The 26,060-nt window shown below is 50.1% G+C and overlaps 1 protein-coding gene across 6 annotated transcripts in view; it reads left to right on the top strand.

The window, feature by feature from the left end:
* Positions 1-3,025: 3,025 nt before the first annotated feature.
* Positions 3,026-26,060, top strand: part of SSBP3 (single stranded DNA binding protein 3) — a 183,572-nt gene continuing 160,537 nt past the window's right edge. Inside the window, exons 1-4 of one of the 6 annotated variants that reach the window (XM_074380867.1) lie at positions 3,026-3,828; positions 4,840-4,912; positions 5,134-5,195; positions 7,761-7,845. In XM_074380867.1, the coding sequence (XP_074236968.1) occupies positions 3,773-3,828; positions 4,840-4,912; positions 5,134-5,195; positions 7,761-7,845 (276 nt within the window). In that variant the 5' untranslated portion in view covers positions 3,026-3,772. The remainder of the gene's footprint in view (positions 3,829-4,839; positions 4,913-5,133; positions 5,196-7,760; positions 7,846-26,060) is intronic. The other 5 variants (XM_074380866.1, XM_074380868.1, XM_039474605.2 and 2 more) reach the window with 5 other exon arrangements.

Raw genomic sequence — 26,060 nt, 5'->3', positions numbered from 1 at the left:
GTGTGGTACATAGTAGGTGTTCAATAAACATGTTTTAAAAGAAAGAAAGAAGGAAAAAAGGAAGAGAGGGAGGCAAGAGGAAGATGGGGGAGAGAGAGACAGAGAGAATGTGAGTCAGGGTGGATGTGTGAAATGGCATGGCCTTTCTGGAAACGGAAAGTATAGAGTTCCAGGTGGCTGTAGCTTAGGAGGGTGGGGCTGAGCCGAAGGAGGGGCCTTATCTAACCCTATTGTTGGTGGTGTCCGTTCCTTATCTCCCCACTGGGCCCAGTACTTTGGGGCTGGGGTGAGTATTCCCTGTCTAGGTCCCCGGGGCACCTGGTGCCTACCTTGAGTGTTAATATGCACACAGGTATTGAACCTGTGCTGTGTGCGGGAGATACACAGATAACTCAAACTGAGATCCCACCCTCCCAGTCTGGTGGGGGAGACAGACAGTAAACAAGTGGCTACAACAATGGGGAGAATGAATGGTGCCAGCGAAACGAGATAAGATTGGAGGGACAGAAGGACAGGTTTTGCTCCAGGAGTGAAGAGCAGGGAGGTTTTCATGGAGACAGCACTGGAGGGGGTGTCAGCCTTAAAGGATGGTCGAAGAAGGGATCTGGGGCAGGAAGCATTCCAGGAAGAGAGACGGCAGGCCCAAAGATGGGGCATGGGGGACGCAGAGGGCAAAGGGAGACAGGGGCCTTGAATGCTGTTGGTGGTGTTGAGACTTCCTTCTGATCTGCCCACATTCTGGATAATTGTTCCAGGAGCCACACACCTAGTTAGGGCTGCTGAGTGGTCCTGCTTCCAGGGAACCCCTCAGCTAGCTCCCTTCTAGCCAGCAGGGGTGAGGGGTGGCTAAGACAGTGTCCCTGCTGTCTCTGCCCAGGCCCTCTCACCATCTCTTTTAGCTCTAACCAGGAAGCTACCAACCAACGTGAAGCTTTGCTGTGTCAAGTTCCAGCAAAGGGCTGAGCACAGAGACAGAGTGCCTGGCACAGGGTCTCTGGACTGTACCCCTCTCTTCTTGCCACATTTTTGGAAAGGAGGTGCTAGTCCTTTTTCCAGGGTGGTGGTAGGGACAGAAAAATACAGAAGGGAAGTCTTAGCGTTGTAGCACATCAGACTATCCAGAGATATTGAAGATCTTCTAACCTCCCTTTGCCATTTGCCAGATGAAGAAACTGATGCTCAAATAGATATGCTTGTGTTGCAGCCATGAAGTTGATAGGGGCATGGCCAACCTGGTAGAGTCCTGGGTCATAGTAGGGCCGGAGACAGGCAGTGTCCTTTTTTTTTTTTTAGCCAGGATCTAACCGATACTCGTAATTTGTGGGCCTTGCAGACACAAGATGAGTCAGGCTTCTTGTGAGTCAGTCTGTTGACAAGCCATTCCTGGCCATTCCTAGCCCATTCAAAATAGAAGGAAGTCCAGGGGAAGGGTATGAGCAGGCCAATTTAATTAGCGTGGGCTCTAAGGTACCTTAAGTTAGCCCTATTAAATTAAACCGCCTAGGGGAAAAAATAACTGTAATTATTTCCTTTTCTCCCCTATCCTTGTATTCCAACTCTCAACCTCCATGCTCCCCTCATTCACAAAACAACCTTTAACACAGGGACTAGCGCACAGACGCCCATAAACTAGGGCTCAGCGTTCCCTTTTTTCGCCCCTTTCCCCTGTGAGCGCTGGGCCGAGAGCTGAGTGAGTCCAGAGGTGTCTGCAGTGGCTGGCTGGCTGTTAGGGAGGTTGTTACATTGAGTAGAATATTATTCCAAAAATTCACCCAGAGTCTCTTTTCTGAACCAATGCAGATCCTTTTGCTGCGGCGCATTTCTTTTAAAAGCTCCTTTTCTCTCTTCTACAGATCAAAATAAGCAAACTTTAATGGTAGGGAAAAATTGTTTATTTTGTTGAAATCTAGTTCTGAGTTTTCCTACTTGAAACGTGTTTTTCCCCAGGACACTGACCTATCCTTTAATTGTTTGGTGCTAGGCATGTTAGGGGGAGGGGCGTTACTTGTTTATTGGAACAGCGCAGTTAAAAAAAAAAAAAAAAAAAATCAACCTAGGCTAACAGTTTCAAGGCTCCCCTAAAGATGTATCCAAACAGGCAGCCAATCAGCGCTTACACAGCTTTTTCTGCTTGACTCTTTTAAAGAGACAGTGCCGACAGTGTTTTATCACATTTAAAGAGAACCGCTCTCTAAAAACAGTCTGAAAATGGGGGAGCCGTCCCTTATTCCGCTGGCATCTAGTCTGAAGAGTCTCTAATGAGGGGCACACAGCCTATCTTCTGGGTTCTCGGCGTGGGCAGAAAGGACTCAGCAGCAAATAGCTGGGTCACTCTGCCAGACCCCCCCCCCCAATTTCCCATTGTACACCTGGGTCACTGACAATGGAAGCTTCCCCTCCCCCTACGCCTGACTTTTGTCCCCCACTCCCCAATTTAGCTCAATTTATTTGAAGTTTACAGATTTCTGTGGCGCGCATTCCGCGTCGCGGGCCGCCCAGGTGACGCCCCCCACCCCCGATTCCCAAGTGGCACCCTTCCCCGCGGAGAAGCCAAGGGGCTAACTTGCCAGGACTGGCAAATCTTGGAAATTTGGGAAAAATCACTCTTCCTCTTCTTAGCCCAAGTCCCTTGTCCCCTACCCCCGCCCCCGGCTTCCCAAAGCACGCCAAGGGCCATTTTCGCGCGGCTCCACTTTGGGGTTTTCCAAAGTATTTTAATGATCTAGTAAAGGAGCAGCCGCGCGCCTCGGCGCCGGCTCGAGCCGCCCAGCTCTCAGCGTGGAGCCCCGGACCCTGCGCTCGGAAGCCAGACTGGGCGAAAAGCGAGGCCCGGGGGCGGGGCGGGCTGGAGTCTGGGGAGGGGGTCGGGGTCGAAGCCCTGGGGGAGGACAACCGATGCGGGGGAGGGCGAGATAAGGGCTGGGCTGGCGCGGGCCGCGGCGGGGGAGGTGAGGGGCAGATAAGGGAGAGGGACGTGGCGGGAGGGAGCGAGCGGCGACCGCTTGGGGGGTCTGCGCCCCCTCCCATCGGACGCTGCCGCAGCGCCCCCTTGGCCCCCTGTGGTCCGCGCCGCGGGGAGCGCCGGTCAGATCCCCCTCCTCGCTAGGGCGAAGAGACCAGGGTGCCCCCCAGTCCGACCCACGTCGCCCCACGCCCCGGCGACGGAAAAGAGAGGCTCGCGCCCCCGGACACCCCCAGTTCGCCCGTAGGAGCAGGCAGCAGCTCCGCGGAGGCGGCATAGCGGGGACTGCCGCGGCCCGCGCTGTCAGGGCGTCCCTCTCGGCCGGCCCGGGCCCGCCCCCGCGCGCGCCGATTGGCCCAGCCGGCCATCCATCGCGGGACGTTGCCGCCCGCCTCGCTCCCTCGCCGGGGTAGCCACGTTCGGTTGAGCTCCAAGTAGACCAGCGGCGGCGGCGGCGGCGGCAGCGGTGCCGGAGGCGCAGAGGGCGGCGCAGGCGGAGCCGGGCGGGCGCGCGAGCGAGCGGAGAGCGGGCGGCCGTGCGGGCGGCGGCGGCGGCACCACAGGCCGAGCCGGCGCGGGAGGAGTTCCAGGGCGATGGGGCCGCGGCCGGGGCTGACGCTTTGACAGCTGGAAAGAGCGCGGAGCCAGCGCCTGGGGGGGAGGGAGGGGAGCGCGGCGAGGAGAGCGCCAGCGAGCGAGAGAGCGAGTGAGCGAGCGCCGGGGAGGGGGCCGGGAGCGAGGGGCAGCTCGGGAGAGCCGGAGCGGTAGCGGCGGCGGCGGCGAGGCTCGGCGTCCTCTTCCCAGCAAACCATGTTTGCCAAAGGCAAAGGCTCGGCGGTGCCCTCGGACGGGCAGGCTCGGGAAAAGTAAGCTCTATTTTGCAAGTGGCGGCCGTGCCGCCGCCGGACTGCGGGCGGGCGGTGGGAGGCAGGTGGGCGGGCGGGCGGGGGCCGGGGGCTGCTGCGCCCTCGGGCCCCCGGGTCCAGGAGCCGCTTGCCTGGCCCTTTCCCGGAGGCCGCGGCGGGCGGCGTGGGAGAGTCCATTGTTGGAAGCCGGCGGAGGTTGGGGGATCGGGGAAGGGGCGGCGGGGGGAGCCGCCGGAGGAGGTACTTGGTGGCCGCGGCGCGGGCTGGGCGCCGGGGTCCGCGGTGAGTGGTGGGCGAGGTCCCGTCAGCGAGCCTGGGCGCTCGCACCAACCGGGCGCTCGCCGCGGTGGCCGCACTTTGCCCACCGGGCGCGGGCAGGGGGGCGCGTGGCTTCTGCAGCCCCGAAGCCTCCTTTTGTCCGCCCGCGGCGTGAAGAGTGCGTGCCGGGGGCTTTGTTCCGCCGGGAGCGCACTCCCTTCCCTGCCCTCGGCTTCGTCACCGGCTCCGCGTCCTCGGATGCCGGGCTGGGCAGCGACGGTGGCGCCGGCTTGGCCTCAGGCTTGGGGGACAGTTGTTCGGGGGGAGGTGACGAGGGTAGCGCTTTGCTGCCCTCTCCAGAGCGCGCCAAGCCCCGGAGTCCAGGGCGAGTCTCCCCGGATCTCCAGAGCTGCGGAGAGCGTAGTGTAGTGGGTCGGGAAAGGTAAGGTGGCTGTGGGGTCGAGTGGCTCGCGAGTTTGAAGAGCCCGGGTGGGTTTGCCCCCGACGCCACTTGGAAGTTCAAGTTTGGGGGCTGCTCTCCACCCCTCACGACTTGAGGGAACGCGTTCTCTGGTCTCCACCGCCTAACCGTTCCTATCTGGTGGCCTGGTTTGGGGTGAGCTAGCTGCTTACCTCTGGTGGGGGCCACCATGGGACGGCGCAGACAGGGCTCAAAGCCTGCTAGCAAGGTCCTGGAGAGCGCCGGTGGGATCTGACGCCTTTCTCTCTCTCTGCCCTCTGCCCCCTTTCCAGGTTAGCTTTATACGTCTACGAATATTTACTGCACGTAGGAGCACAGAAATCTGCACAGACCTTCTTATCGGAGGTGAGTGGGACTTCCCCCAGCATCCAGTTTCTTGACACCCCCCCCTCCCCACTATTCTTAGAGCCTTTGTTTTCAGGAGCAGCCACTGTGGCCACCATTTTGAATTTTTATCACCTTTTGGCATTTATTGTTAGTTGGTCTTCCCAGCCTTTTGGTTCTGGGAAGCCCCCAGCCCACTCCCTCTCTGCTCATCTAAGCTGCCTCTGCTCTTTCCTTTCCAGATTCGATGGGAAAAAAACATCACGTTGGGAGAACCGCCTGGGTTTTTGCACTCGTGGTGGTGGTAAGTTTGTGTGATAGTTTTGCGTGTGTGTGTGTTTTGTTCCAAGCCCTGGGTCCAAGTGAACAAAGAGGGGAGGCATGGAGCAGGCCCTCCACCCTGTGGCCCTCCGCATTGCCCAGAGTAGGGCACCTCCGGGCGCTCTGGCCTGGCTGGCCGAGGAGGAAAAGGGCAGAAGAGGATGCTGCCTAAAGTTTTGGGGGAAAAATAAGAAAACCATCTGTGGTGTTGAGATAGAAACTCCTTACTTTTGCATCTCACTCTTGGGCTCTAGGCAGGGGATTTGAAAAAACATTGGAGGATTTTTGTCAGTTCTGCATGTTGCTTTAATTAGAGGAGTGGGGGTGGGGCGGCGTGGAGGGGATACCGGGTCTGTTTTACAACTGGCCTGTCCCTTTTTCTCCTCGGGGCTCACATCCTTAAGAAAGGACATTACCGGGGCTTTTTCCAGGCACCCTGAGAAAAAGCAAGAAAGGGCTGCCATTTCCTTTAAAGATACTGATTCAGGCTGACTGGTCCTTCCTTTCCTCTGGGAGCTCCTTGTCCCTCTCCCCCGCTAAAACCACAAAGTGGTGTTTTACATAGAACCTTAACTGGTCAGAGTAGACCTCACAGTGCCTGCAGTTAGGGACTCTCACTCTCTGTGACTCTGTCACCAGGCCTCTGTGTCCTTTGGGTGTGCGGCCATCACAGGTTTGGTCTCTGTTGGGTTTGCGACAGGCAGGAGGGAGCTTAGGGTCAGCCCGAGTCAGTTGCCCTAACTGTATAACCTGGGTGTTTTGTGGGAGTGATTGGTAGGGTCTTTGACATCGTTTTGGGAAAAGAAATGAGTGGCTTTTGATATTTTGATGGAGTTCAGTGAAATGTTTGTTGGGATCTTGGTTTACCTGCCAGCTCAGGTTACTGTTTCAAGTCTCTTTGAACAGCCGGAGGATGAAGTGTCTGTTCTAACTTGTGCAAAGAAAATGAGGTTTTAATTACTTCTGCCAACCTCGGAACTGCCGGCCTTGGAGGCATTTGAGTGGCGGAAGGATTCCACCTGTAGGAGTGGGTGATAGATTTTCTGTGGCAGTTTTGGAGGGAATGTGTGGATGGAGTTGGTGGCTCTGATCAGCTTGGGTTTTGTAGAAACTTAGGCTTATGAGTTACGGTTACTTAGAAGGGGCCGGAGAATTTGTAGTGTTGGAAACCTTTAACCGGTAGAGGAGGTAATCAGATGTGTTACAGTTCCAGAAGACAGAAAGGAATGTTCTCTAGCCCTCTTTGGCAGCTAGTAGAAGTCCCTGATTTTCCTGTTATATCCAGAATCTCCTGAAACTTCTCCATCCTTAGCCGCAGGAACGTAGAGTCTGCTTGTGTTGGGCCTGGGTGGTGGTGGCTTTGAGTGGCTGTGGTCCTGTTTGTTAGAATATGCTTCGTGCCGTTTGACACTGAGCAAATGACCCAGGCTTTCTGGAGCGGGAGGAGGCAGTGGAGCTTGTCTGGTGAGGGGCAGGCTGCATTATTCACACACTTTGAATGAGATGCTTGTCTGGTGACTTGCAGAGCTGGCTGGCTGTGACGAGGACAAGAGCGCTGCGCCAGGAGTTGGACTTTGGTTTTGGTGCCCACTTTACCCTTTAAGCTGGTTCTGTCCCTGGGCCTTGAGCTCTTCTTAGACCCCTTGTTAATATCAGTGACTACTCCATGTTTGTATAGGGCTTTATTGGTTGACGAAGGGCTTGTATGTCTGTCCTCATTTTAATACGGAGTGTTAGAGTGACCATACAAAATCTTTAGTAGGGGGTGAGGGAGGTGTTTCTACGCCTGCTTCGTTCTTTCTCTCCCTTTGCTGACAGGTACTTCTCTGAAGAGGGCCCTCTATTGCAATGTGAAAGGACTAGATGCTTGGTTGACTGTGACCTGTCTTTGCCTAATTGATTGGTGTTTTTTGGTGTGTAGTGGGGGGAGTTGTTCTTGCATGAGAATTCCTTGGGGGAGGGCTGGGGTGGGAGTTGGGGTGAGGTGGGAAGAGTGAAGTTTCGGGCTCTGGGCTTTAGAACCTGTAAATTCCCTTTATTGCCAGTGTCTCCCAGGTTGCTGCAAATGTGATTGATATTTGTGTCCTGACTTTGGCACTTGAAGCTTTTTCATGCGTTTTGGTTTGGGTAGTAAAAAGAAAGGAGGCGAGACCACTGTGGATTCTTACCCACATTCATGTTCGTCCTCCTAGGGCGTCTGTGAGTGGGTTCTACTAACCCCTTTGAGCTTCAGTTGGCCCTTGTATAAAGTGCAGAGAAAATGGCCTACCTTACAGTACATGGTAGACACAAGTAATATGGGTGTGAGATAGCCAACACGTAGTAGGTATTTGGTGTATAAGAACTATGACTCCCATGAATGTTGGCTGGCTTGCCAGAAGAAGTTGGATATGTTTTGTTTTCTAGGCTGCTTGCCCAATGAGAGCTGATATGGTGGGACGGAGCCTTTGAGAGACCTCGTACTGTTAGCACCATGCGTTGTACACTTGGCATTGTGTACACAAGTAATAATTAGTAACCTGATCTTATTTTATTTTTCTCCTTGCAGTGTATTTTGGGACCTTTACTGTGCAGCTCCTGAAAGGAGAGACACTTGTGAACATTCGAGTGAAGCAAAAGCCTTTCATGATTATGTGAGTAACAAATTTTTAATCCTAGCAATAATTACAGGGTTGGATAGCTCTAACTTCTCTAGTACGAAAAGCAAATACACAGCCAGTTGGCAGTGGTCTTACTTTCTCCTTGCCTTTCTTCTGTTTCCTTGCCCACCTCTCTGCAGCCTTCCCCACAGTGCCCTCCTCCAGCGGTGTTCTCACTTGGTGAACGGTGTTTCATAAAGTTGTAATGATGCAAAATTGTGTAGATACCTGTCTGGAGAATTAAATGGTGTCATACACGACTCAGAACTATGTGATACGTTAAGAGTGAACAGTTAGCTGGGAGGAGACTAAGCCTCTTTAGTGTTGGTTTAAGAAAAAAATTCTAACAAGCAAACCCAATATGAAACTTGTGTTTTTGGAGTTGAGTTGAGAATTAGGTGGAATGGACTCTTGCTGCACTTTCTAGAGAGCAGTCTTTCAAATTACGGGAGGGTGGTGTGTGTGTTTGGTGTGGGTAGGCTCATATGGTATCCACTAAGACGATTTGTGCACCGAGATCCTCAGCTAGTTCATAACCTTGCGGCCAAAACATTCTTGTGAAGATAGTTAACATCATCAGATTGTAGTTCTTTCTTTCCTCTTACTCACTTTCTACTGGGATGAATTTCTTAAGATTTAGGAAATTATTACAAGAGAGATTTGTGCCATCTATTCATCTCCGATAGCAGTCCCCGAAGGGGGCAGACACGCACACATAGCTTTCAAACCTGGGTTAGAATCAGACTTGACATCTGATGAAATGGGTTAGGACGCGTCTTGGGGAGATGGAAGAGGATGCGTCTGAAGGTCTTCCATAGCCTCCATTCAGTTCTTCTTGTTAGCCCTGTAGGTGGTTAAGTGTGTCCATATAGCAGGTGATCTAATTGGTCTTGCTCTTCTGCGTGCAGTGGGGAGGAATGGTCCTGGGAATCCGTGGGTCCATGGGAGTTGGTTTCTTGAACATTGTCAGGTCCTACCTGCTTGGCCCGGCCATCTGAGTTCTCTGCATGTGGAGGTTGAAATGGCCAGGAGACCAGAACCCATCTGGTTGTTTCACAAATGGTCAAATCCCATGACTAGCAATGTCTTCATGGTGAAAATTTCTTGTGTAGTATTAGGAGTTAGAGACTCAGCTGGTAGCCCACTGGTTTTGAGAATATTCAATGTGATGCAATTTTGTTGTGGCTGAAAAGTTAATGCTTTTGGACTGGAATGCTGAGGAAATTGAGCAGTTCTTGTGCCCTCTCTAGGGCTGAAAAAGAGAAGCTGGTGAATGGTACTTCTGGTCTGGTAAACTTACATAGTAGTGAAAGGGAGACGTGAGTGGTTCACTTATGATGTAGTTCTTCCAGGAAAATCCCGTAGTGATGATAGGGTTTCCTGAACTTGATGTTCAGGGAGGCTAAGAGGTAACAGCCATATGAAAATTGTTGGTGAATTTGACCTTTCTGCCTAGTAAAAATCTTGCATGGTATTTTTTCTAAACCTATGAACAGCCAACACTGTTGCTAGCTTTTGACTATGATACAAATGGTTTCATTTTAGAATCCGTGGGTGGGTGGGCGTGTCTATTTCATTCTCTTAAGGTAGCGTATCTATGCAATTTTTTGTGTGTACCTTTCAGAGAAGTTAATGATTTCAGCCAAGTTTGGTGCTCTATAAATTTGAGACTCTGGGAACTTGCGGTGTGGTCTTCCCTCTTGAAACAATATGATGACCCTGAAAGTTTGTACATGGTGTTGCTTTCAGTAGTTTGCTGAGGAATGGCAGTAGAATTGTATAGAGATCACTGAGGTTGGCGTTGACATTTAGAAGATACCACTAAGTGATGAGGTCGCCCTGGTTGAGGCCCACACTTCATATGTGGGGGGTGTAAAAACCTATTTTCCTGAATTGGGCTCCACCTGGTATCATGTGGCCTGAGAGTGAGATCATGTGGGAGGAGGGATGGAGTGATGAATGAGGATTATGAAGGGGTTAAGGCAGGTAGCATTGAGTTGGAGGCATGACTGGAGAAGCAAGTGGAAAACTAAGAAAAACTTAGGAAAAGGAACCCTCTTTTCTCTTTGTCTTTCTCAAGTCTTTAGTCTCTTCCTTCCTTCCTGTGGCTACTGTCTACTTAGCCTTCATTCCTTCTTGTTAGAATGATTGCAGTAGCTTCTTGCTGACTCCTTCTTCCCAGGAATGCATTCCTCTCTTACCCATTCAAATCCTGTTCATCTTTGGAGGACTTATGAGATCATTTTCTGCATTCTGTGATCACCCTTCATCTCCGTGTCTATAAAAACCACCTATACAAAGCCTCTGTTGGCAGCTCTCCCTGTGCTAGGCCACTCTGCTAACTTGGCGGCGGCAAGACCCCAAATTGCAAATCCTTGCCTTGTAGGTTCGGTCCCTCATACCCTGCAGGGACCTGATGAGAGAGGGCTTGTTGTTCACTCCATTTTGTAGATGAAGCAGCTGAGAAACACAGAGGTTAATTCCCAGCTGGGAAGTAGTGGAGTTAGAATGCACACACACGGAGGTGTGACTGACTCCAGAATGGGTGTTTTGAACACCGCCTGGCTTGGCCCTGCAGGCCCATGGCAAGTACCACTTGTTTGCACAATTCCAGCTAACTTCTCACTTAGGGTTGTCTTTCTGGCTACAGCCTATTAATTTTTTCCATGGTCGAGACCGTGAACTATTCATCTCTGTAGCTCCCACAGTACCTTCCATGTAGCAGGCACAGATGCTGATTGAATGAAAGAGTTAAGGTCACAGGAAGAATGAATAAGTCACTTGGGGTCAGTGAGCGTGGAATGGTATTCTTCCAGATACGTAATTGTGGGTGCTCTTGAACAAGGTGGTTTTAAAGACAATTAACTAGTTGTTGTAACTACTTTTTAGAAAATCAAGTAGAGTGTAAGTCAGTGTGTCTGTTGACTGACCCTCTGTTTTCTATCAAGGAGATCCAAAGAGTCTCAGGGTGTGGGGAGTTTGTGCGGCCAAGACCCATCTTTGGTGGGTAAGAAGTGCTTACAGGGGCAATGGGAGCATTGGGGAACTCAGTCTGGAGTGGACTTTTCTGAGAAATTGGTTTGCATTAAATCAGAAGAGGTCCTGGGGCAATGGGAGGAAGGTCACGGTCCCATAGTAATTTCCTTGCTGTTGCCTTCAAGCCAGAACAGTGCATCCCAGAGTGTTGGCAAAAGCCCATGGGGTCCGGTTGGGGCAACTCTTTGGGTTCTAAGAGACACTGTTGTCAGGGTCCTGACCTTTTGTAGAGTGGACACTTCCAGCTGCATGAGTATCTCTTACTGTGGGCCCAATGGTATCCTGGCTGCCTTCTCTGCTTTGACTTTGTCCAGGGTGGAGCTGCAGGGAAGTGTCTTTGGTGCCTTCTCAAACAACAAGCAATTCTTTTCCTCTGTGTGGTAGTTAATTTTGTGTTTTCCTTTTGGTGTCAAGAAATGCGTGGAATTTGGAAGGCTAAGAGATGAGTGGCCTTTGAGCCAAAGAGACCAGAGAATAGTGATGGATTCTTACACCACACGTCTGCTATACTTTTTGATAACACTTTCACTTTGCAGCTGCCTTGTTGGTTGGTTTTTGTTATAAAATCTCACTCCCATTTTACAGATGAGGAAACTGAACCCTAGAGTTTAGGTGGCTTGTCCGAGGGCAAGTAGCCAGGTGGTGGCAGAGCTGAGACTAGAAATTCTCCATCTTTCTAGTTCTGCCTCTCAGCTTGTGTTGACACTGAGTCGATAGAGAATCCCTGCGAAACAGAGGGAAGGTATTTGCAATTGACCTAAAGCATAGCTGGTACCAGGTATGCTGGTTGGTGCCCCTTTCGTGTTCGCTGAAGAAATGAACTTAACAGAATTGAACGGAAGCTCCAACAAGGTGAATTGCAGAGTCACTGGCAGAGGCGAGACCTGAACTCTGGGAAGGGAGTTTGTTGTGGTGCAGCGACTCTTAACTCTTGGCAGGGGAATTGTGATAAAAGCTATGGACCGTATTTCCAGAAAGCCTTCGTAAAGGGGACTTCATGCATGGTTTCAGGAGGTTCATGGACAGCTGCTCCAATTCCAGGCCCCTCTGTGATTCCCAGTGGAGAACTTCAGGAGTGAAATGGACATGGAATTCCATGAACTTGATGAATTTTCTTTGCTTGCCTCAGTTTCCCTCATCTGAAGTCCTGAGGTCCCTTTCATCTTGGCTGTTGTGTGCCCCCACCTCAGTGAGGCCGGCTCCCTGGCCCTGTGCTCCCATCCCAGCAGGACTCTGCTGACTCCTCCCTTAGCAGAGGGGAGACTTTGCCTTGAGGAGGGTTGGTTAAAGTAGGAAAGTGCCCCAGAGTTGTGGGCGTGGGCAGGCGCTGAGGTATTTGTGGCTGTGTGGCAGGGGTCCAGCGTCCTTGGTGGGTTTGAAATAGCAAAGTGATATTTGAGAGGGCTCTCCTTGGATGTGCTGCACTGAGGTTCCTGCCAGGCCGGGAGTGTCCATGCCTGCCAGAACCCCTTCGGGGGAGGGGGATGAGAGGGTGGCAGTGCAGGCAGGAATAGGTGGAGAAGGCTGCAGCTGGGCTGCAGGGAGCTGGGGGAGTGTGCTGCCCTGTGATAAGCCAGGCTAGCTATCTGCCCAGAGGTCCTGGCAAGTTCATGGCGTTGCCTTTGGCTCTGACCCTTGGCAACCTTGTGTGGCAGATTAAAAATACAAAACATACACACTTTTTCTTTTTTTTCTCTCTCCCTCATTCCCCTTGGAGCGTAGGCTTTGGGTTGCAGCCCCTCTTTAGGCTCCTGCCCTGTTTTCTGCAATTCCTCTTAACCCCAGAGGCTGCCAGACTCCTCCATCGGTAGTTAATTAAAAATTAAATGAGAGAAACTAGAATTGCATTTTGCCAGAACCCGAGCAACGCAGCCACCTAAATGGGTTTCAAGTGGCGGCAAGACCCCAAATTGCAAATCCTTGCCCTTTATTTCAAGGCGGGAGGTGGGGCGGGGGGAGTGGTGGGGACCCAAACAAAGTTTTTGGCAGTGGTCACTTCATTTGAACTCCCAGACCAGCAGCGTGCACTAACCTTTTGCATAATGCCATCTTTGTTAGCTAAGCATTTGCAAACTTGGACTGAGAGTTAGCTCTGTGCCAGCCAGCACTCAGAGGGAGCTGGGAGACACCCAGCTCTCCCCACAGTGCCCTTAGGTCATCTCAATTTTGTGAGGGAGGCAGGTTCTTGAGTGGGGACCTCAGGTCAAGGGTACCTGGCCCCCTTCCCTTGGCTTCCCTGCCTCTGTGTGTGAATGTGTGTGTTTAAACCTTAACAGGGAGAAGTGGCAGGGAGGTGTGTGTGCTTGGGGGTCTGTCAGCCAAGATAACAGAAATGTTACACTAGCTGTAGCCTTTATAATAGTGTCTGAGGGTTTAGAGTATTTAGAAAAATTAATCTTTTTTAGCTTGGTGATAATTCTGACCATGGCACAAGTGCATTAGACGATTCACATAAACTTCTTTAATACATGTTGTTGGGAGCTTACAGCAAATAGACAATCATGATTGTTTGTTTTTGATTTGCTGGGGTAATGGCGTTTTTTGTAACCTTAGCAAGATGAGTTTTAGGAATGTTTCTCTCTGTGTTACGCATTTCTTTTCCTGGGTTTTGAATCCTCTGGATTTTAAAGGGTTTGTGTTCTGACTGGTGGCTTGGACTCCCCTGTGAATTCTAGTCTCTACTCTGTCATTTCCTGGTTGGAAATGGTTAGGGATCTTCATTTCCTGGCTGGGGTCCTCAGTTTTCCCATCTGTAGAATGGGGGACTGGTGATTCCTTTCATAGTGATTGTGAGGGTTAAGTAATACAGTACAGTCACCCCTCAGTATCCATGGAGGATGATCCTAAACCTCCCAACCCACCACCCACCCCAGCCATCTTGTCTCACCCCCGCACCCTCAAAAGGGGCAGAGCTGGCAGTCCTGTCACAGACTGGTACTGATTAACATTCCCCTGAAATGTCTGTGCCCCTTATCTGTATTGGGCAGAGTGGTCCTGTCCCACTCCCACATGTGGCTGCTGCATAGCTAAGTGGTAAGGCCCAGAGGGTGTGCCACTTGGCATCAGCAGGAATCTAGATTTGCATTTTGGTTTCATGCCCTCTTTAGCTGTGGGGGGCCTTCGTTTCTCAAGGTCCGGCTCTCTGCTGTAAAATAGACTCAATGGCTGTCCTGGTGCAGCCCACCATGGGTACCACCGTGAGAGAGGCATGGAAAGCTGTCCAGGGAAGGTTGGTTGTGCTGTGAAATCCTGTGTCATTGTTTTTTTTTTTTTTTTTTTTTGAGTCGGAGTTTCGCATTTGTTACCCAGGCTGGAGTGCAATGGCATGATCTTGGCTTACCACAACCTCCGCCTCCTGGGTTCAAGCAATTCTCCTGCCTCAACCTCCCGAGTAGCTGGGACCACAGGCATGTGCCACCACGCCCAGCTAATTTTTTATTTATTTATTTTTTTTTAGTAGAGGCGGGGTTTCACCATGTTGACCAGGATGGTCTTGATCTCTTGACCTCGTGATCCACCCGCCTTGGCCTCCCAAAGTGCTGGGATTATAGGCATGAGCCACCTCACCCAGCCTCCTGTGTCATTGTTAACAGGGATGAACAGGACTGAAAGTCCCTAAATCAGGGTCTTGCGCTGTTCTTTTTGGTATGTATCTTGCCCAGACTGTACCTGATTTTTTTTTTTTTTTGTATGAGGGGATCCCCCAAAATGCGGATCCTCTCATACAATTAAAAAAAAAAAAAGAGTCTTAAAGAGAAGGTGAGCTTGAGAAGGGAAGTGTCAGCCATGGCAGGTCCATGGGAAGCTGGTTCTGCCCATATTGGCTGCTTTTCCTTTGGACTTCCTGGGATACTCCTGAGGCCTTGATCAGTCGGTCCCCAGACCAGGAGAACAAGACATTACTGTGTTTTCAGGTTACCAAGCTCCTATTCTGCTCACTCTCTAGTTCAGGCATCCCCAAACGATTGCATGCGGCCCCCTGAGGCCATTTATCCAGCCCACTGCCGCACTTCAGGAAGGGGCACCTCTTTCATTGGTGGTCAGTGAGAGGAGCACAGTATGTGGCGGCTCTCCAAGGTCTGAGGGACAGTGAACTGGCCCCCTGTGTAAAAAGTTTGGGGACGCCTGCTCTAGTTGAAGAAACAGATGCAGTCCAGGATGAGATGTGGGCTTAAAAAGAATTGTGTGGCTATAATCCCAGCACTTTGGGAGGCCGAGGTGGGTGGATCACGAGGTCAAGAGATCAAGACCATCCTGGTCAACATGGTGAAACCTCATCTCTACTAAAAATACAAAAAAAAATATCAGCTGGGCATGGTGGTGTGTGCCTGTAATCCCAGCTACTCAGGAGGCTGAGGCAGGAGAATTGCCTGAATCCAGGAGGCGGAGGTTGTGGTGAGCCGAGATCGTGCCATTGCACTCCAGCCTGTGTAACAAGAGCAAAACTCCGTCACAAAAAAAAAAAAAAAAAAGAAAAGAATTGTGTGGAATGATTCTTGTTTTTCTAAGAGACCAGGATACAGAGTCAGTATGGAGTGGCAGGGGTGGGGGTGAGTTAAACAGGGGTGGGGGTGAGTTAAATACTCCCATCCCTGTGTCATAATGAAATATGTATTTTTTGTAGATATAAATAGGAGGATTGCAGGTGATGGAACTGGAGGTTACCTAGTGTTCTTGCAAGTAGCTAAACAAACCTGCCCAGAGGGAAAGGTGCCCGAGTGAAGTTACCAGTAGAACTCAAACCTGCAAGCCTAATTAAAGTTTAGGATGCTTTCCTTTGCCTTGTTGCGGTTACAGGCTGTGCAAATGTGGGCACCTTAAGTAACCTCGGAGCCTCAACTTTCTTGGGTGGAAAATAGGGTTAATAAAGTATACCAGGCCAGGCATGGTGGCTCACCCCTATAAACTCAGCACTTTGGGAGGCCAAGGTGGGCGAATCACTTGAGGTCAGGAGTTAGAGACTGGTCTGGCCGACATGATGAAACCTCATCTCTGCTAAAAATAAAAAGTTATGCATGGTGGCATGTGCCTGTAATCCCAGCTACTCGGGAGGCTGAGGCAGGAGAATTGTTTGAACCCAAGAGGTGGAGGTTGCAGTGAGCCGAGATTGTGCCTCTGCACTCCAGTCTAGGCAGCAGAGTGAAACGCAGTCTCAAAAAAAATAAAGTATACCTACCTTATAAGGTCACGAAGATCAAGTAAGTTTACATATACATACGTCATATATACTAGTGTCTAGCACAGTGTAAGTGCTGTATAAATTGTGTCATTTTTCTTTCTTTTTTAAATTTGTTTTTAGTGTTTTGTAGAGACATGGTCTTGGTTTGTTGCCTAGACTGGTCTTGAATTCCTGGCTTCAAGGGATCCTACTGCCTGGGCCTCCCAAAGTGCTGGGATTATAGGCGTGAGCCACTCCTCCCGGACTGTGCTGTCATTTTTCTTATCTCACCTCCAGCCTGGTCTGAGTCCTGGCTGCCTGTTGGGTAGTGTTCTCAGTGATACATAACCAGGAGCCAGCAGAATGACCTTGGGGTGAGAGGTGTGTGCCTGTGAAGTGTGAACCATCATGGGCTAGCTTCCCTGTTGATCAGCTCTCTGGATCCCTGGGTTTCAGGTACCCCTGGGGGATTGTGGGGGCAAGTCACATATGCCTCCCATTCCCCAAGTGATTGGAGGAGCAAGTCACATATGCAGCTTCCACACCAGCCCAGGTGCTTGTGAGGATGAGAAAAGAGTGGACGCACGGGTGCTCCTGGCCTGTGCCTGGCCTGAAGTTAACCCATCACTGTCCATTTTCTCTTCTTCCGGTGACTTCTTATTTTCTTGAGACAGAGTTTCACTCTTGCTGCCCAGGTTGGAGTGCATTGGTGCCATCTCGGCTCACTGCAACCTCTACCTCCCAGGTTCAAGTGATTCTTCTGCCTCAGCCTCCCAGATAGCTGGGATTACAGGCATGCATGCCCCACCATGCCTGGCTAATTTTGTATTTTCAGTAGAGGCAGGGTTTCTCCATGTTGGCCAGGCTGGTCCCGAACTCCTGATCTCAGGAGATCTGCCAGTTTTGGCCTCCCAAAGTGCTGGGATTACAGGCATGAACCACCTCGTCCAGCCATGACTCTTCATTTTCTAGGAATCTGGAACAGACACTTTTCCCAGCCACTTTGGCCTCTTCACCATGATTCCCGCTTGGTACCGTACCACCTAAGAGGGTTTTTTCCTTCCTACCAACCATTCCTTCTGCAGAGCTGATGCCAGCCTGGAATGTGGCTGCCTCCACCAGGCCTGCCAGGAAGACTCGCATGGGAAGATAGCCCTCTTCTGTTTTTGTCCCTCAGGAACTAACTCTTAACTCTCTTAGTCATTTGTTACCAACTGCCTGGAAGGCGAATTATTTCAGTTAAGGTGGTGTCTCCCCTTCCCTCTTCTGAAATGAAAGCTCCTTGAGGAGAGGAACTTTATCTTCTTGCTTTTCCTGCCACCCCATTCCTGGGGCCTACTGCAAGTCTTGCATGCATTCTGAGGTCAGTGAGTAGGGCTCTGCGCCTTGAGAAGTGAGAAGGATTTGATTCCTGCCCAGGCATCAAATGTGTTAAGTACACGTTTTAATGAAGATGGACAAGGGGCACATGGTGAAGCGTTGTTTTGTAAACTTCGAGCTGTGACCCATTAGTGCATCATGAAACCAACTTAGTGGGTCATGACTGGCAATTACCAAAAAAGAAACAACCTTATTATACAGAGTAAACATAAGTACTGTTTCCGGAAATGTCTGTTTTCAGTGATTTATATGTGCATATAAAAGTATGTGTGCCCTGGGTTTGTGTTGTAGTATTTGCCTTATTTGGGGGCCCAACCCAAAGTCAGGAGACCGCTAGTCCAGAGAGAGCTGAGGCTGAATCTTAGTTCCTACAAGTTAAGTGGCTTGCGTCAAGTGACAAGTGATTGCTGAGCCTCGGTTTCCAGATCTGTACTAGAAGGAAATGATCCTTACCTTGGAGAGTTGTTGGGGAATTGTTCCCCACCACATCTTGTGCTTTCAGAGTGGTGCCTGGTGGACTCTTGGTACCTTTGTCTCTGTGTTTGCTGCCATAGTCTAAGTGCACTGAACACACAGAAAATCTCAACAGATACTGGTTGAAGGCAGAGTAAGCAACAGCTCCCATTGGAAGGGGTCGGACTGCGGCTTGGACCACTCTGGAGTGGGCATGGGAGGAGAGGGCCTTAGAGTGCAGAGACCTTCTTCTTCTTCTTCTTTCTTCCTTCTTCCTTCTTCTGAGACGGAGTTTTGCTCTTGTTGCCCAGGCTGGAGTGTAGTGGTGCAGTCTCAGCTCACTGCAACCTCTGCCTCCCGAATTCAAGTGATTTTCCTGCGTCAGCCTCCTGGGTAGCTGGGATTACAGGCATGCACTACCATGCCAGGCTAATTTGTATTTTCAGTAGAAAGGGCGTTTCTCCATGTTGGTCAGCCTGGTCTTAAACTCAGCCTGGTCTTAAACTTCACCTCAGGTGATCCTCCTGCCTCAGCCTCCCAGAGTGCTGGGATTACAGACGTGAGCCATTGCTGCCGGCCAACACTCTTGTTCCTGATAGCAGAGTCCACGTGGCTCTCTAGGCAAAGCCTGAAAAGTCTGCAGCCTGTCCCTGCTGGCTGACTGTGGGGCAGCGCCTCCTGCCTGTCTATGATTGAGGTGGGGGTCCCTTGGCCCCTGTAGAGCTTGTGTCTGAATAGGGCTCAGGCAGTGGCGGCAGTGAGAATAGGTCATAAGGCATCCTGTCTGACCGAGGTTGACCCAGCCTCCCAAATTCCCTGTCCCCTCCTGGTGACAGCTGTTTGCACAGCTTCCAGGGCAGGTTTTGTGTCCTCTGCTCTTTATGTGTTTGGGTGAAGCGCTTGACATTTCACTTCTGTTTCACAGTCCTCTGACCTTAAGAAGCGTGGCTGCTCCCCGGGACCGCTGCCTGAGGTTTTCCTCTGATCCTTCTTTCCCAGTCACAAAAGGCTATTTGAGAGAGGAGGCTTTGGTGGAGAGCAGGCCTCTCCCACATTTGGGATCCTGCTGCAGCACTTTGAGCTCTGAGAGGGGCAGAGCGTAGCTTTGCAGATAGGGTGGAAATAGCAGTCGGTCGGTGGGCAGTCACTGCCCAGCGCCTGCTGCCTGTCGGGCTTTGCCATTCAGTGATGGGGACTGATTCGGTGTTGTGGACCGTATGTGGGATTTGGACTTGGATGACCAAAGTACGAGATCCGGTTCTTTTAGATGACCTTGGTAAGTCGTCTAGTATCTGTGAAATGATAGGAAACAGTGGGCCAGCATTTTTCTGCCCCTCCAGCTTTTTAGAAGTTGGGCAAGAATGTGTGAAAACGCTTTGTGAGTTGTGGTCCCCTTTGAGAAGGCTGTTTCAAATGTGTATAAAGGAGACACTGTTTCTAGATGGGGACACTGAGCTGAAGCAGGCTGGTGACACAGCAAGCCTGGGGCCACCACTGGCTTGAGAAAACCTCCACCTAAGAGGCTAGAGCCCACGTTCGTGTCTGTGTCTGTGCCGGTGCCATCCTTCAGGAATTTTGCAGCTTTCTTTGGGAGAGGCCAAGAGCTTCCTGTGGCTTTGGCTGTTCGGCTGGTGCCGGGGGCAGACGGCCCAGTGGGCAGGCCTGGTGCCGGGCGTGTGTGTGCTGCCGGTCTTTGCTCGCTGGCTTTTAGAAGGCTTCCAATAGAAAATGTTATCCTCTCTCTAGAGGCCCTTCCTCTTGGCAGCACCGCCCGCCTGCCGGCCAGATCCCGCTCCGAGCCCGCTTGTGTTATGGGCGGCGGCCTTGGCCCACAGTGCTGGGCAGGCTCTCTGCGATCTCCGCGCTGGTGAGCCGCTTCAAAAGGGGATTTTACAGCATGACAGGGAATTTCAGCCACCACGTTATCTCCGAATTGGCCAATTGATAGTTTCAGCAGAGCATTTCAGCACCGGGGAAGCCAATACAATTTGAGTTAGTTGTGATGGCTGCCACTTTAAATACCGCAGTGAATTTCTGTCAGGGAGCTAATGCGTGGAATAGGGAATTGCAGAAAACTTGATCACCAGAGTGCTTCAGTCGATTCTGACCCCAAGCTACAGAAAATGAACTTAAATCTAGTTGACTGTCGCCACATACTTTCTTTGGCGTTATTTTGCTGGCAGCATCTTCGTCAGAGCGAGCTGGAAAAGAGACTAGGAGGAAATTGGGATGTTAGCTTCTGGTCCTCGGGATTTTAGAGAGTGACATTCTTCATGGGAGGTTGACCATTAGGTTTTGGGGTGGTGAGTTCTTGGGGAGGGATAAATTTCTAAACAGCATTATGGCTTAGTAATGGTGAATTCCCTATTTAACAAAGCAAACCAGTACTTATTGAGCACTTACTATGTGTTCAAACCCTTAAAAGACATTCTTAGTTCTCCCTGTTGGGCAGGGGATAGGCATTCCTCCCATTTCTTGACAGAATAACTGATAACAATAGCAAACAATTATTGAATGCTAAACTGTATACCAGGAACTGTTGTGTGCTTTAGGTTTTGTCTACTGTCATACTTGAAACAGCTCTGCAGGTTAAGTTTTGTTTTTCCTATTTTGTAGAGAAGGAAATGGAGGCACTTAGAGGGATTCAGTCATGGGCAAGGTAGAGTTAATAGGTTTGTCTTGTTCTTTTTTCAACACTGAGTCTCGGCCTGTTGCCCAGGTTGGAGTGCAGTGGTGTGATCTCGGTTCACTGCAACCTCTGCCTCCTGGATTCAAGTGATTCTCCCGCCTCAGCCTCCCAAGTTGCTGTAGCTGGGATTACATGCGCCCACCACCACGCCTGGCTAATTTTTGTATTTTTAGCAGGGACCGGGTTTCATCTTGTTGGCCAGGCCGGTCTCAAACTCCTGACCTCAGGTGATCTGCCCGCCTTAGCCTCCCAAAGTGCTGGGATTATAGGCGTGAGCCACCTTGCCTGGCCAGGTTTGTCTTCTTAATTAAAAAAAAAAAAAAATTTTTTTTTTTTTTTTGAGATGGAGTTTCACTCTTGTTACCCAGGCTGGAGTGCAATGGCACAATCTCAGCTCACCACAACCTCCGCCTCCTGGGTTCAGGCAATTCTCCTGCCTCAGCCTCCTGAGTAGCTGGGATTACAGGCACGCACCACCATGCCCAGCTAATTTTTTGTATTTTTTTTTTTTCTTATTTTTTTTTGTCTTTTTGTTTTTTTCCTTTTTGGGGAGAACGGGGTCTCGCTATATTGCCCAGGCAGGTCTCGAACTCCTGGGCTCAAGCTATCCTCCCGCCTCTGCCTCCCTAAGAGCTGGGATTACAGGCGTGAGCCACAGCGCCCGGCCAATTTTTTGTGTTTTTAGTAGAGACGGGGTTTCACCATGTTGACCAGGATGGTCTCGATCTCTTGACCTCGTGATCCACCCGCCTCGGCCTCCCAAAGTGCTGGGATTACAGGCTTGAGCTACCACGCCCGGCCAAAAAAAATAAATTTTTTTTTTTTTGAGACAGGGTCTCGTTCTGTTGTACAGGCTGGAGCATAATGGCACCATCTTGGCTCACTGTAGCCTCAGCATCCTTGGGCTCAGGTGATTCTCCCACCTCAGCCTCCCAAGTATCTGTGGGAAGCATAGAAAATTTTTCTATTTTTTGGGGGTAGAGACCGGGTTTGCCATGTCACCCAGACTGGTCTCAAATTCCTGGCCTCAAGTGAGCCTCTTGCCTCGGCCTCCCAAAGTGCTGGGATTACAGGTGTGAGCCACCGTGCCCAGCCCAGATTTGGCATCTTTTCTGTCTCATTAATTGATGATCCTCTGCCCAACCGGAGGTGGTTTGATGCTGGGGCTGGCAGGGCCAGATGGGTCCCGGGGGACGAGCCAGCTGAAGCCCTGCCTGGGCTCGTAGGGTTCCTGACTAGTGCAGTGCTACTCTGTGGGTGGAGGGATTGGGCTGGTTTTTAATGACCTCATCCAGGAAGAAAACATTTTGGCTTTGGGAACTATGTAACTCAAAGAAAAGGTTTGCTATCTGTTCACTTAAAAGGCCCGCTTTTATTAAATCTCCTACCATCACCTGTGGACTCCACGCTGGAAAATATTTTATTTACAAAGAGATTACATGCATTGAGTCACCATTAATTTTATTTATTTATTTATTTTTTTGAGACAGAATTTCCCTCTTGTTACCCAGGCTGGAGTGCGATGGCGCAATCTCGGCTCACCGCAACCTCCGCCTCCTGGGCTCAGGCAATTCTCCTGCCTCAGCCTCCTGAGTAGCTGGCATTACAGGCACACGCCACCATGCCCAGCTAATTTTTTGTATTTTTAGTAGAGACGGGGTTTCACCATGTTGACCAGGATGGTCTCGATCTCTTGACCTTGTGATCCACCTGCCTCGGCCTCCCAAAGTGCTGGGATTACAGGCTTGAGCCACTGTGCCCAGTGAGTCACCGTTAATTTTAATGAATAAATGTGGAAATGGAAAATGAGAACTATATAGCTGCTGATGAGATTTTCTCATCAGCTCAGGGGAACCAAAGTGAGCACACCAGGTTGGTAGAATAGAATAGAATTCTGGTCGACGAAAAAACATTGGAAATTTTAGTTCCAATTCAGTTGAGGCAGACCTAATTCTTGTAGAGCTTAAAAAATATTAGCAGTGCCTTAAGAGCCCCCAGTAAAGTTTTCCAGAGACCTGGCAGTGGTGACTTCTCACTTTATCCTGGCATGGCTAGCGTTGACCTCTGTAGAAGGACATCTCTCATGTTTCCCCCCAGGACTGAGGAAGGTTAGAATGCAGAGTTCTCTCCAGAGATGGCTGAGCCTTCTATCTATCTATCTATCTATCTATTTATTTATTTATTTATTTATTTATTTGAGACCGAGTTTCACTCCAGGCTGGAATGCAGTGGTGTGATCTTGGCTCACCACAACCTCCACCTCCTGGATTCAAGTGATTCTCCTGTCTCAACAAGATGGGGTTTTTCCATGTTGGTCAGGCTGGTCTTGGACTTCCGACCTCAGGTGATCTGCCTGCCCCGGCCTCCCAAAATGCTAGGATTACAGGCATGAGCCATTGCGCCCGGCTGGCTGAGGCCTCTGTAGGTCATCTACCCCTGCTCTCCTGGCTCTGCAAGCAAGGCTTCTCTCTTAGGGCAATGCAGCTTGGAGGGTAGACACACTAGGGGTGTGAGAGGCTGCATGGACAGCTCCCATCTGCAGAGCCTCCTCTCTCCTCCCTACAGACATGCCAAGGGCAGGAGTCCTATATTCCCTGCCATTCTGAGCTGCCATTACCTGCAGGAGATGGATCACTGGACAGTGAGTCCAGAAATCATTCTTGTCTACCAAGCTTTCCCACTTAATGGCTTGGTAACCTTTGAGAGATTCTTGTCTTCTTTCTTTCCTAATCTGTAGTATAGGGACAATGAGGGATATAAGAGCAGTTTCTAAACAGCATTGACCACCATTTACTGCATTTACCCCAGGACAGGTACTGTGTGTGGACATGACATTTAATCCCTGCAACAGTCTACAACGTAGGGGGTGTTCGGATCCCATTTCTTGGATGTGGAAGCTAGGGCTCAGAGAAGTGAAGTCATGAGTCCGTTATTAATTCATCAGATAGTGGAGCTGGGATTTGAACCCAGGGCCCCACTCTACCTGTGAGTCCTGCTGCTACTTTGACAAACTTTTGGATGACTTTGGGAGATGGGGACCTGGGGGAAGAATGCACTGTGAAAGAATCGGATCATTTCGGTAGAAACCTGTAAACGTGTCTTTTTTTAAAAAAAATGTCAGTGACAGTTTGCTTCTCAGTGAGATGAATGCAGATAAACCTATTTTGACTGTTAACTTATTTTGTTGCTTAAAAGCCAGTGACATGTAGCGTTGAATTTATTTTTCTTCACAACATTTAAGTGTTTGCCACTTCTTGAGTGATGTGTGTGAATTTGGGAATTGCCTGTACTTTGAGAATGGAGGCCGCTGCTTGCATGTAAGGCTTTTGCTTTAAGAGGGACTTTTGGGAAGGCTTGTTCTGGCTTGGGGCCTCACTGAGAAGTGACTTCAGTGCATCAAGGGTACCTGCATCTGAGGATATTGATGGAGCCAAAGCTCGCTCTGAAGTTGGGGTCACGGTGGAGAGCTGATCGCAGGAGTCTTTGTGACTGGAAGCCTAAATATTTATTCTGTTCTGTCCCTAATGAAAACAAATTGTCAACAGTTGTTCAGTAACTGACTAAATTAAAATCTGTAATTAGTCAATTAGATTAAAGAGTTGGCACAACCTGATTGTATCATGCTGGTTAGGTTATTAAGAGAAAGGGTGTGATTTTTAATTACTGAATGCTAATTTTGACAGTTTCAAATAGAAACAGACGTGTTTTTCCCCCCTTTCCCTAATTCTGAATGGTTTAGAAAGTAAAGACACTCAATGTGTAAATGATGTTTTTTTGAAGGAAAATAATCCGAGAAGGCCCTTCTGTAGAGTAGGAGGGATTTCAGCAAAGAGCCCACATTGGATTTAGTTGAAAGGGTTAGTTGGAAATCCTTCCTTTCTTGAAGAGGCATGGCTTGGCTTTTGGCAGCTTCGTTTTTGCTGTCAATGAGAGGTTGGATTTCAGCTCTAGGCAGTTGAATCATTGAGTTCTTTTTAAGGGTCGCCCCGATTCTCTCAACTTCAGGGTTTTTTTCTGGCCAGTGCCCTGGAAACTATAAGCAGTAGTGAACGATCCAGGAAGGAGTCCACTGTGAAGGAAGCCCTGTGGGCTCTTTGGGACACCAGCACGTGTGAGCAGGCATGCCCAGTGTGGTATCAAGTGTCTGTCTTCTCATACGCTGGCAGCCTAGGAAGACGGACGGATGGAACGGACGTTTTTACTTCATGGAATGGAAGTTTTGCTGACTGCTTGAGGAAAGCTGAGAGCTGGGGAGTGGGGTGCTCCAGTGTGGAGGGTCAGGGGAAGAATGTACTGGGGGAGGGTGCTAACAGGCAAGAAGGAAAGGACTCCTCTTAAGTAGTAGCTGGAGATGACAGGAGAGAGGCCTCTTGCTTGAGACGAAGATGGGATCAGAAAGTAGGGCCAGTTCAGCTACGTGAGGTGGTGTGCTCCTATAGTCCAGCTACTCAGGAGGCAGAGGCAGGAGAACTGCTTGAGCCCAGGAGTTGGAGGCTGCAGTGAGCTGTGATCATGCCTGTGACAACATACTGAAACTCTCTATGTTAAAAAAAAAAAAGTAGGATCAGTTTATGGATTATGGATTGAAACCAGCCAGATAATTTATCCTGATTAGGGAAGTGGGTCTGAAGATGGAGCTAGTCCTTCCTCCCACTTCTTCTGGCGGAAGCTGTGTCGTTGCTTCTCCTGCCGACACTGGAATCTGGGCTATAAACTGCCTTGGGACTGGGGGCGAGAGCACCTGAGCTGCTTTCAGCTGAGGGCCCCAGTACATTGTGGATTCCCTCACTGGCCAGAGGGATCATGCCATCTTCCCACCCTCCCCAGCTCCTGGGAATTTATGATGTGGACGGCTCTAGAACCCATAAGGTGCCGTGCCTGTGGGACATTTTCTCTGAAGGACGGCAGTCCTAAGAACGGGCTCATGGGCCACTGCGGGAAGCCCACCCATCCCTTGCTTTTCCCTGCACAAAGTCCTGTGGGGAGTCATGGGTTGAAGCTCTAACCCCAGGTTCCTGATTGGCCATTGGACAGCATCCCTGTCTCGAGGGAAAGCCACCCTAAACACCTGTACCTCTAGAACTGCACTGAACCACACATGTTGACGCACAGGCTCTACTTTCTGGATAGTTTTCTTGTGGGCTGAGTCTTCTATGATGCTTTTTTTTTTTTTTTTTTTGGTGTTTTTAGTAGAGACAGGGTTTCACCATGTTGGCCAAGCTGGTCTCAAACTCCTGACCTCAGGTGATTCCCCCGGCCTTGGCATCCTAAAGTGCTGGGATTACAGGTGTGAGCCACCGTGCCCAGCCCCATGATGCTTTTTGACACATCAGTTAAAATGGCCTTTAGCTTTCAAGATGCAGTAATTAAAGCTGGGTGATCCAGAATGGGTCATTTTTTTTTTTTTTTAAATAGAAGCAACTTTACTGTTTGTGTCTGATGGACATGGGGTACTGGGGGACCGAGGTGCAAAGAATGAGAGTTTTTGATGGT

Source organism: Saimiri boliviensis, chromosome 11 (genome assembly GCF_048565385.1).
Source record: "Saimiri boliviensis isolate mSaiBol1 chromosome 11, mSaiBol1.pri, whole genome shotgun sequence".
NCBI classification, from domain to species: domain Eukaryota; kingdom Metazoa; phylum Chordata; class Mammalia; order Primates; family Cebidae; genus Saimiri; species Saimiri boliviensis.
This window is presented reverse-complemented; position numbering and strand designations above follow the sequence as displayed.